At 31.2% G+C, this 12,596-nt stretch overlaps 2 protein-coding genes across 2 annotated transcripts in view; both read left to right on the top strand.

The window, feature by feature from the left end:
• LOC144852099 (transmembrane protein 179B-like) overlaps nucleotides 1-4,110 on the top strand; it is a 58,887-nt gene extending 54,777 nt beyond the window's left edge. Inside the window, exon 6 of the transcript XR_013614261.1 lies at nucleotides 4,096-4,110. The gene's annotated coding sequence lies outside the window, so the exon portion shown is untranslated. The remainder of the gene's footprint in view (nucleotides 1-4,095) is intronic.
• A 2,137-nt stretch (nucleotides 4,111-6,247) lies between these two features.
• LOC144851865 (forkhead box protein A2-like) lies at nucleotides 6,248-7,980 on the top strand. Its single transcript, XM_078709514.1, has one exon. The coding sequence runs from the start codon at nucleotides 6,474-6,476 to the stop codon at nucleotides 7,677-7,679; it is 1,206 nt and encodes a 401-aa protein (XP_078565640.1). The 5' UTR covers nucleotides 6,248-6,473; the 3' UTR covers nucleotides 7,680-7,980.
• The last annotated feature ends 4,616 nt before the right edge of the window (nucleotides 7,981-12,596 follow it).

The following is a 12,596-nucleotide window of genomic DNA, read 5'->3' as shown; positions in this document are numbered from 1 at the left end:
AATAATTTCTAATAACAAGGAGATCTCCCTGTCAACAACAACCTTATTAGACAACTTGATATTATGAACAATTGAATCAATAATAAAAATAATAATTCAGCATGGAAAGCTTTTTTTTTAGACCACACACTGTATTTAATCCACCCTTGATTGCTTGTTTATTCTTGGGATTTTGCAGGCCTTGTTCTTTTTGAAATACATAATCCGTAAAGTGGTTATTTTATATCCAAGATTGTTGTTCAGACTATTTGCGCGCGCGCGTGTTACCGTGTCTGTCAATTTAGTACACGTACTACGTTAATTTAGTGTGAACAAGACCTAATTTGTGTTTGCACGTAAATTGTAATTTGCTATTTGCTAGGCTTGTAATTTGTATTGAAAAATTGTATGTCAATTTTGTATCTTGTTTTGGGAAAGGCCTTGCGTTATGCTGGACATACACTGTAGGCCTAAGTTACGTGGCTACAGGACGCATGGTACATTCAGAGCATGGCCAGAGATTGTCATTTTATCAAGATGTTAAATTGCAAATCATTCTTTTTGATCTAAAAGATTCTTTAAAAAGACTAATTTCCCCGTTGTCATTTCAAACTCCCAGGGGCCTGAACGACGTGTGGACAACTTAATACTAAGTGGACGGTGGCCTTACATGGAATAATACCTTTAATTGCTATATAATACATACATTTAAACCTCTATTCATCACCTAAACATCTTAAGGTGTCATTTGTTGTGACAATTATTAACCAACGGCATTTTAGTTTCAACACCTTGAGAACAAAAGCCGACGTGAGATACATGAAACGCCAATTTATCTTGAATGCGTTCAAAACAATAGGTCGTGTAGGCCTAAATGAAAGGCACCACCTGGGTCTGTGCTTCTAGATAATTGTAATGTAAAATAGAAATCGACTTATATATTACTCCAAGTGTCACGTGCGAGAGATGTAAGTATTATTGTTACGCGTACAGAACGTCATACGCACTATAGACAGCCGTACGAATGTATCGGATTCCGCAATACTCAATCGGCGTGATTTCTCGAACACTCGACTAAAGTATCGGGTTCATTCGGATCGAATATTGTGGTTGTTTAGATGCATACATCAATTTCATGGCAATCAATTTATTTGATACAAACAGAGTATTCTCATACATAGTTGTGATTTATTTTACAACATGCGCGCGTTTTCACACATTATCATAATTCATTAACACATTAGTGTATTCTTTTGTCTTCCGTGAATCTCATATACTAAAGCTTGGTTCCCATTGAACGCAACGCAGTGACGTAAGCGCACTGTCATGTAATTTGTCACGGCGATAATCAAATAGATGGAGTTTTTAATATCACTATTGTGTTTTTAAATGATTCTAAATTTATATTTTCTCTCAAAAATAATCAAAATATACCCTTTATACAACAAATAGTTGTTTGTTTTTTTAGCCCAAAATACACGGGGTCAACAAAATATTAAAAGAAAGCGAGCTTCCTCTAGTCGTGTTGTTCAATGCGAGGTAAGTAGCAATAAACTTGATAATAATAATGAGTTCAATGACCTCTTATGATTATTGTTTCCGTGGTATTCCAGAAGGTAAAGTGAAAATGAGGAACTAGGCTTACCTGTTAATTGTTTTAATTGTTCCTCGATCACTTTGTATCATCGAGCATTGACTTATGTACATATTAAGATTAAAGTATATACTTAAAAACCTAATAAACAATTCTGCCCTGATTTACGAAAGGGCATTATCTCAATTTTTTTCAAAATTGAGATTTTTGTCTTACATGACTTTTGAGGGTATAATCTATCATTTAAACTTAACAGCTACTAAAAATGTTTTCTATAAATATTAAAAATATTTAAAAAATTAAAATCAGTGTGGGCATTATCTTTATTCATACCTACAAAAAATTCAGTAGAAAGCATTATCTCAAAAAAACAATACACAACAGGAAATGATCGCTTGACTGCATACTGCAGCAGTAACAATTATCCAATCAGAGGTCGACTTGATGCATGCTAATTAGCACGCTCAAACTATGTTTTAAAATACTTTTAATCAAATTATTGTATTTGACAACACTAAAATAAATTTATGTGGATATCAAACTAAAATGGAAGAACATAGCTGCAAAGGACATTTTCATAAGCTTATTGAATGAGTAGGCCTAAGTTTAATAGTACTAAATAATACTTATGTCTTCGTTATTATCCTTGAAAATGTAAAAAAAAGTCCAATGGTCATTTGTAGTGTTTTCCAATTGATATTTAAATCAATGTCAAGCAACTTTTGTTATAAAACAATGGCATTCGGAAATTCGTATTTTAGTCTTTTGAATTACTTTTTTTTTGGGTGTGGCTGTAAGTAAGCGTAGTCATTACATTGAATTCCATTACATTGATTATTCCTTTACATTGATTATTCTATTTTATATTAATATATTTGCATAATATTAATAAATTTGTACTTTTTATAGACAACAAAATGTCTCATACCGACTTCTACGCGTACCAAAACTTCATGATGTTAAAGAAGTACTCTTTAAAAAGGTTGAAACAAAATTATACTGAAAATGTGAATATGTGGATACCAGTTATATGTCTAGAGAGTTTTTAAAGAAAAACAGGAACTCCACAAATTAAAAAAGACAACATAATAAAAAAATTGATTCCACAACTTTTGGAAAAATCCACCAACTTCAATCCTTCCAAATCGAGCACCACAATCACCCCCCCCCCCCCCCCTAAACTAATCCCCACCCCCACAAACACCCTCCCCACCCTCGCCCAACAGCCACATGTTACTCCCTCTCATTAACTTTAACCTATCCCTACTGCAACATATTTGTCTTGTGCTATTAGATTAGTTTTGTAGTGTACATTCTATGTAAATATAGAGATAATGCCTTTTGTTAAATTATCTATTGTTATTAGTTAGTATGAATAATTTACAAGAAGGAATTATCTCAATTTTGACCCCCTAAAAAATAAATTATTAAAATAAAATTCATGTTACATATTTTCTATATATGTACTAATACCTATTATAACTGAAAAACCATTAATTTTTCTCTAGATTTAAAGATAAACTCAAACACGTTTTGCTTATTTACTCAAAACTACATTTTTTGAGATAATGCCCTTTTGTAAATCAGGGCAGAATTGTATTCAATATTTCAACAGTTATGTCGTCATCGGGAATGACCTCTCGAATGACCTCTTGTATATATCTAGGATCTCATTTGTTATTACATACCGTAACTTTTGTTTTAATATTTCGTTTTTTGTTGACAATTTCAGAAAGGCCATAAACTCCCTGGTCACATTTAGGCCTAACTAAAGTTTCTATTTAACCAAATGTTTTGACCATTATACCACTTCCTATTTCGATCGAAACATTGAATTATGACTTGCATAATAATTTTCTATAATAATAATTTTATTGGTATATAAGTACTTTTGCAATGGGGCACAGGAAAAGCAAAAAGAGAATAGAAATCATTCCAGTAAATACTTACAATGTTTTGTAATATAGTGTGTACTTATATCAATGTTACCATCTCTTCCATGGGTTAATGGTAAAACGTAGCACATTTGTCCTATTTGATTAGAAACTAAAAACATAAAAGTTGACTCAAAGTTATTTTATTATATTTTTACTTTTTTTAAACTAAAACTACACTAATACAACAATACTGCTAATTTTGGAACGGCAATGGAAAAGAAAACACACATTTTAAAATAAAATAAGACAGTTCAAAGTTGTGATACAACTGCATTTCTTAGTTTTCAAGCTTGTGTACATATTACAATAACTGCCAAACACAGCATAAATCTCATGAAAGTTATTTTTATCCTCCATGTTTTTATGAAATAACGTTTTATGAATATATTGTACTGATATGCTACAATAGGGCCAATGTTTGCAATTACATACAGTGATTTAGTCTTTACTAATTGTTTATGACAACACAGGCCAACGGATGCCAACGCCAACCCTTTCAAGTGCCGCTTATTTGTGTTGATTGACGTTCGTTATTTCATGTGATTTCATAATGACAACAGTAATTTAATGTTGTTTATGTTCAAGTTCTATGCAGGGAATTATAGTGAATGTCACTCTTCCCTGATATTACGCTGATGTTATTTTATATAGGCCTAAACCACGGAGAAACTCCATGTAGTAACTTATTTACAGAGTAAAATAAAAAATAATTGCAGAATCATAACTGTAAGAAAAAACAAATCTTTAAAATAGAACTGATAATTAACTCCGAAAAAAAATGATTTATTTTTTTAATATCTTAAAGATATAATATTTTCCCCCTGAAAAATAATTGTTTTCAATTTTTTTGTTGAATATGCCATTTTAATGTCATATAATAGTTATTTACTTTGACCAAAAATTGGGTCCAAAATAAAGTATTTACCTTAGAAAACTGTAATTTAAAGCTAAAAATAGTCAAATTGTCTGTAAGACAATGAATTTTTTGTTAAATTTAACTGTTTATGTTGTCTTATTAGGCCAATAAGTGAAATCATAATTTTTGTTTGCTTTTTATGGAAGTGAATAACTTCATTAATGGCCTATTCAAAGTCGATTTTATAAATCTTTATTTTTCATGATTTTTTGGGGACAATCCATCTTACGGTAAATCAAGTGAAATAATATACCGTAATCAACAACAATTTCAAATTCGTTCTGTTTCTTCATTGGATTGATTACTATAAAGCAGTATAACATCTAACCCAATAGGCCTATACGTTGTATTTTATGAGTTATTATTTTTATTTTCATAAACATTTATAGATCATTAAGTGATTTTTGCAATAAAGACACAGTGTCCATGCCTCTATACCCACACCCTCGATATGTTTACGTAATGCGATCTTCTCGGTTGGGAATGATTTGAACTGTTGTTTAAGCATGGAGCTATAACATTAATTACATAAAACTAATGTTATAGCTCCATGGTTTAAGCATAGCGAGCTTCATGTTTTAAGTCACCTTTTGCTGTATGTAACACAGCATTTACGACACCTGTTCGGTACACCGTTAATTCGCTAACAATGTTTGAAAAGTACTTAAACATGGGTATTAATTAAGTTATTTTGAGTAAAACTCACCTCTAATCGAGTGACAATAGAAGAACAATATGGAGTGGTCTAAATCCATTAATTGTGTGAAAATTTAAAAGAGTGCTAATATGATGATATTTAAACGTGTTGGTGCATAACATGGAAGGAAGAGTGGAGATAATCTTGCATGTTAGATAATGAACATCGTGGCACATTCAGCTGTTTACAACAGAAAACCAACAAAATCCCTTCAGATTCTCAATAATTTTTAGTTTTAAATGTCTGAATATAGAGTGTTAAAACAATTTCAAATCATATTTATTTAAACTCGTTTTATTAATTTAGTGAGATCTATTGAATTATAAATACTGTACAATTAAATTATATTTTTCATTATTTCTTTCTAGAGAAAAAATAAAATTCGTTTATTACCCAACACAATGCAACTCATGAACAACAGTTTTACTGTAATAGAACGAATTTATTTCCATTTATACTGCGAAAATGGTTTGTTAAAAAGATTTTTATTTTGTTTTTATTTAGAACAGTGGTATGAAAACATAACATAAACAGTAAAAGTACATATAGGCCTAATATCAAAAATTTAAAATAACTACGAAGTATTCAAAAATCTTTCCAATTTGAATGTAGCCCACAATAATTTAGTTTTTTAATTTATAATAAATTTATACCGGTAGCCTTATTTTGAACGGTCGTCGTGTAAATGTAACGAAATGTAAAAATGGTTTTCAGTAATATTAGTCTCGTGTTCAAAAGCCAATATTTAATAAACAACTTTAATACACCAATTAATATAGCCTAATTCATGTATTGTATAAACAAATTGATGTGATCATTTGGTTGGCTAAGCAAATTGAAAATCACCGCAAATATCACCGACATATCTCTTCTATTTTTCCTGTTGCTTTTTGCGGTGTCGTTTGGGGTTTTTCAGTGCGGCTAATTCTTATTATACTATAACAAGATAAGTAAGTTTAAAACACAGTGACGGACACCTTAAAAAAAAGTGACGCGGACACAATACACGCATTGTAATTGGGTGTTGTATGATAAAGGAGAAGTAATTGACGAATGAGATGGCTCGGTTGGTTGACGTAGCTACAATAGGCGGGGGAGGGACTAATTAATTGCCGGTTATTTACTTACGGGGTCACTTAACAGCGATCATTTGACTGCAAGTTGTGAGTACACAACGGATTCAAAACGTACTTTGCTCACTATACATAAAACCTGAGTTTGAAGAACTATTTGGTGTGTAATCATAGAAGTGGCTGCTTGTGTACAAAGACGAGAAATTCACTTGAATATTGAGTGTTGGGCATCCCCAGGCAAATAGTCAACAACCAGGCCAGGACGACAGAAACAAGTATGATTTCACCAAAGCCAGGATATCCAAGTGCGTCGCCCGTGAATATGAACAGTATGGGGCATATGAATGCGATGGGAGGCATGAACACTTATGCTAGCAGTACCGGTCCTCATTCCACAGGAATGGGGTCTATGACGATGTCAATGTCCCCCATGAATACCATGGGTACGATGCAAGGAAACATTAACGGAATGACTCCACATGGAATGGGAATGAATGCCATGAATACGATGACATCAATGCAGGCGATGAACATGACACAGATGAATCCGATGAACAATTCAATGAGTATGCGTCTTGCACAAGCGCAGGCAGCAGATCTCAATCGTGCACGCGCCGAAAAAACATACAGACGATCGTACACGCACGCTAAACCACCTTATTCGTACATCTCTCTCATCACGATGGCTATCCAGCAATCGCCACAAAAGATGGTAACATTGAGCGACATTTACCAATTTATTATGGATCTCTTTCCATTCTACCGCCAGAATCAACAAAGATGGCAAAATTCAATCCGCCATAGTCTTTCTTTCAATGACTGTTTTTTAAAAGTTCCTCGAACACCCGACCGTCCCGGAAAAGGAAGTTTTTGGACACTGCATCCAGACGCTGGAAACATGTTTGAAAACGGGTGTTATCTTCGCCGTCAGAAGCGTTTCAAATGTATCAAAAAAGAACACAGACAACCAAAGTCATCGTCAAACGGAGAAGATATCGCAAATTCTGAAGGTAGCAGACTTACAGATTCCGTAAGTACCACGACATCACCGACACATCACTTAGATTCAAACAGCGACCCTAACATGCATTCACCTCAGCAGCACCAACAGCAACAGGTCCAACAATTACCAAAAGAGGAACCAGTACAATCGATGACGCCTAATCATATGAACATGCCTTCAAACCGTCCACTAGGCCCAAGTCAGATGCCAGCCATGCACTTACCAATGCACCACCCGATGCACTCTGTCATGGGACAGCACCCGTCTTTTACCCATCCATTCTCTATTAACAGTATCATATCACCTGAACAAAAATACGACGTGAAAGGATACGAAGTTTTGGGGTATCCGTATAATGCTATGGCTGGTATGACAGGATCTGTACAGATGGCTAAAGCTACTATGGACTATTCCGCGCCAAATGATGTTACATACAGCCAACTCACTACAGCCCAGGCTAACCATCATCAACAAATATAAACTGAAGAATTCTTATTGAACATTTTATGTAAAAAAGGTGCTAATTGTGATTTTATTCGCCGTTGGTTACCAAATTGTTACCTTGACAATCATTTGTTTATTTGTATGAGCGGTTATATATACAACTTCAGTTGGTAAGCAAAAAGCTCGTGTTTTGTGAATTTTATAAAACGAAGTTGTTCCCTAAACCCAAAGAAAGCGAGCTAAAGCTAATGCCAAAGACTTGAATTTACTTGCATTTAGCTGTGGGGTTTCTTTATATGTGCCAAAGATATTATTTACTTCTAAAACTTAGCTAAAACTTCAGAAACTCACAAAACTAAATCTTTAGGTAAACACGTCCGAACTCGGTTTTATCGAGTTAGTTTTAGTAAAAATGTTAAATATTAGTAAATTGTAAAAATATCCGTGTAGAACTTTTTTACTTTTAGTAATCAATTTGTATATGTGCTGCAGAGACTGTTCACTGCTACCTAAATAGATTTTAACTCGCATAATTGTTTGCAATATTGAAGATAAATATTAATAAAGTTGTTGAACTTTATTTTTTAGATTTCATTTTAGATGGTATACTTTTGGGGAAACATTCCAGTCCATACTTTTAGTAATTTTGAATCGTAAGTGTGTCTTTTAGACTGATGTAAAATAGTGCCAAAACAAATCACTTGTTGTCATATACCTTGATTTAAATGTGTCTCTCCTCGAACCTTGAGATGCCATCATTATTCATGATTGTTATCTGTTGATTACTACCATTGTTTATTTAAATCAATTTCTGAATCAATTTCTTGCTGAATTAGTTTAAGATAAATAATTATTGATTATTTTAAATAGATCATGTCATTCTTATGAATAAAAGACAAAAAATCTTTAAAAAAATGTTTATTTTGTGTTTTTAAACAGTCTTTTTTTAAATTTTATTGATTGATCTGATTATAGATAGCTTCTCAACCAGTTTATCAACGCTTCGAAATTTGTATATAAAAAAGTGATAGACTCATTACCTCCTGTTTGCAACCGGCAGTGTGGACAGGTCTGATGTTCCGAACTATTTGGTATTATTACTGTACTGTATACTTTAATGTTAATGTAAAACAAACTTCGAAAACAAAAGTGGCAAGCCATTGCTTCATAGATATAATGTGACTTGCTTCACTTGTTAAAGTTCGACTAAAAACGCACATTTCTTAGGCCTAAATGCCGAAACAGACGACGATATAAACAGACGACGATACAAATATTAACAGACGATGATATAAAATAAACTATGAAAAAGTGAGGCAAGCCATTATGAATCAATATTTCGAACTGTATTTGTTATTTTTTTGTTCATATAGGAATATAATATTTAAATATTTAATATATATTTAAAGATAGGCCTAATAAGATAATTAATCGACCAATCCTTTTTATACGAACTTTTTATATATTTTAAATATCAAACTGTATCATAATTTCTCTTATCCAAATTGATACGAAATGGTAGTTTGAATATTCTTGTCTGTTCTCGGTTGAATTGCGCGCAAAAAATATTAGGTCAACAAGCACATCAGACTTTGGCAAATTATTCATAGTATACTTGCAAATATTTATTTACGCGATTGAGACAGTGAGCGACCACGAAGAACGAACAAATAATATTTCTTTTCAAGTAACTGTTTAAAAATTTGAAACAATTTTACAATTTAATTACAAAATACTGTATATTCGTGAATTATTGGTTATTATTACTATATTACACTTCATTTTTAATTGAAAAAAAAACACCTAATATTATATAATGTATAATTTTGTTCTATTACTGTTTATCATTTACCTGTCTGTATGATAATAAAAGTAAGCTAGCCCTATCGAAAATAAATGGTTACTTTCCTGAATTTTCATTTCTTTACTAATTTTTTACGGTACCACATTATAATACAAATTTGTATACACTCTTACTGTTTTCATTACTTTATTATGCAAACAATATAATGCTTTATCAAGTGATTTATTTTAAGTAGGTGCGCTAACTTTTATAAGTTACCTATTAAATACCGGAAGAGGACATTATATACCGTGGCCATCGTGAGATTATCGATAAAGGTCGATCAAGTTGATAACATTAGATAAATGCGACCTCAATTTATGATAAAACTCAAAATGAATAATTATTTTGGAATTTTGATGATTGCGAAGTTGGTCCTGTATCGTTGACCTTGTCGAATCAAAGACATTGTACATGATTAATGTATTTATTATTGGTTATCAATAATTTAAACATTTAAAATGAAATCGCATGATAATGTTACGCATATTTGCTATTAAACACAGTTTCAAAATATGGAGGCGTGCGAGGCCTATTTGAAACGCTTTAAATAAAAATAACATAATCTACTGTAAGCCTAAAGATAATATAATTGAATTATTTAATTTATCTAAAATAACATTTATAGTTTGTGGATTGTTAAGGAATGTGTTGATGGTAGGCTTAGGCCTATATTTCTGTTATTTTCCCGGAATTCGTCAACCGATAATCATTAAGGTAAGGTTACCGAAACACGTCTATGTTGCATGATCGCGGGTCATTATGACACAAAATAACAAATATTAACGAATACATTCACACAAATTCGTTACAATTGTTCTTGTTGCTGCAAATAGTTTTTTTTATTTTGTTTTATATTTCAATAGTCCCTTAAAGATTTTTATTTCAAATAGGCCTATCTAATACATTATAATATATACCATATGTGCAATACACCTATTGGCCTATTAAAAAATGTAAAAAAATATCGTTATCATGGAAATATAAAATATTATTCTATGATGAAATGTATAATATTTTTAATTTTGCAGTCGATTTAGAATAATATAATTATAATATAGCCTAAGTGTGCTTTTTTTTTATAACCAGCGGTAAAGAAACCGAAAAGCGAACGTTGTTTTATGTTCATTTGTTAATATGTAGAATTCATTACAAATTAATTGAATCCAATTCGAAACAACAAAATAATTATTTTTTAGACCTATTTCATTTTTTAATTAGCGCTATAAAGACCAATTTTATGTAAACGATATATAAGAAGTCGCCATTAGTCTGAAATGCACGCGCATAGGCCTAGACAGAAGACAATAAAATGGGAGAGTAAAGTCACACAGATAGATTATCATTACATTATAAAATGGCCGATTAGATAATGTGTTAATCTATTATATATTGATCTATTAATATACTTTAAATGATTGTCACATATTTGTAAATATTTTATTCCAAATGTAAATAGACGACCCTAAAACGAATTACATCTGCGTTTATTCGTCGCCAAAATCAACAACATGCGATACTTTTGTATACTGACAAACATTTACAGATAAACAAGTATCTCAATCTCAAATTGCTCGGCTCTTCTTTGCTGAGAGTCAACAAATATAACGAAAATCAAATCTTATATATCACAAGCAACATTCATTTACATTGGAGGAGATGTTAAATATTAGTTCGTATACTTGTTTGTAATTCGGTCTCAACGGATACAGTTCTTAGCACAAAGTACAAGTGAAAACAGTCCAACTGTAAATATTCACAAAGGACACACGCAATTTACAACCAACTCTCTCGGATTATACTTCCATTTTATTTGGATGATTAGTAGAAATATTTATACCATTTATACATTATATTATTTAAGGTATGTATTCTATTGTAGTAATTGATGTCACCCGAATTAGTGCTTAAGCATGGTGTAGGCCTATATAATATCCCAGTGTCAAATTATGTTTAAACTTGAGTACCGTAGATCAAAACATTATTTGTAGGCCTATATACAAATACTGAATTTAGTTTATTATTATTAACAGTAATATGTATTTGAGAATAAAATTGAACTATATGTTGTTGATTTAATCATTAGTAGGCCTATTATTTATAGATCCTGTTTCAAAATAATATATTATTCCTATGTGTCTGACCGGTTAGTACTGTAAACTACCGTACTGTTGATGAATATGATGCTTCTTGCAACATTCAATCATAATACTTTTTTAGTCATAATAACGATAACCAAATAATTTGTAGTACAGTGATTTTTACTATAAACTATAATGATAATATTAATAAAATAATATAGAATAGTGATTATAAGTTTAGCCAATTAACAATGAAAAATAACACTGACTTTTAATAGTATTGAAAAAATGATGAAGTACAGAAGTTGAATAATTGAAATACTGAATAAAAATACAATGTTTCGTTAGGTCTAACTAAGCATGGAGGTATAAAAATTAATTAAATTAATAATAATTAAAAATAAATTATACCTCCATGGTCTAAGTAATATTTTGTGCATCATGTTAGTTGTAGGCCTAATAAGCAATATAATAAACAATCAATGGAATATATAGGCCTAGAAATAAAAATACCAGTGAAAAAAAAATCATTTTTCATATTGTATACAATTCGAATTCAATCTACATAATAGTAAATAGTATTTATTCTGTAAGGTAAAATGAACATTAAATTGTAGGCATTGATAGAAGGACCTGAAATAATATGCCGAATTCATTGCTATCAAGTTTTGCTGCTTGACACCGTATTTCACCTACATCTGTTGATACCATGTGCGTGTTCACACGACTATATATCCAAATACCAAGAAACATTAATATGTTTTTAAAGAGAAATTATAACAAATACGAATCAAAGGCATATTAATATGTATTTATAGAGTTTTCAACTTCCACGGACTTAACGAAAAGAATTGAATCATCTTATAATATCTATTTTTTTATAACGGTAATTAATTACTGCTGTTATACCTACAATAGACGTAGATTAGATTTACTTTGAGTTTTTTTGGTTTTTTTTCAATCGTTTTGTTAACGTTAATTTAATTGGTTTGTAAAGGTTTGCCCGCTGGGATTGTTGTGATGATTTTT

Source organism: Antedon bifida, chromosome 9 (assembly GCF_963402885.1).
Source record: "Antedon bifida chromosome 9, ecAntBifi1.1, whole genome shotgun sequence".
NCBI lineage: Eukaryota > Metazoa > Echinodermata > Crinoidea > Comatulida > Antedonidae > Antedon > Antedon bifida.
Note: the sequence above shows the minus strand (reverse complement) of the source record. Positions and strands in the feature narration are given on the sequence as shown.

Coding starts and splice junctions, on each gene's coding strand:
- LOC144851865 (XM_078709514.1), top strand. CDS start 6,474: ATGATTTCACCAAAGCCAGGATATCCAAGTGCGTCGCCCGTGAATATG.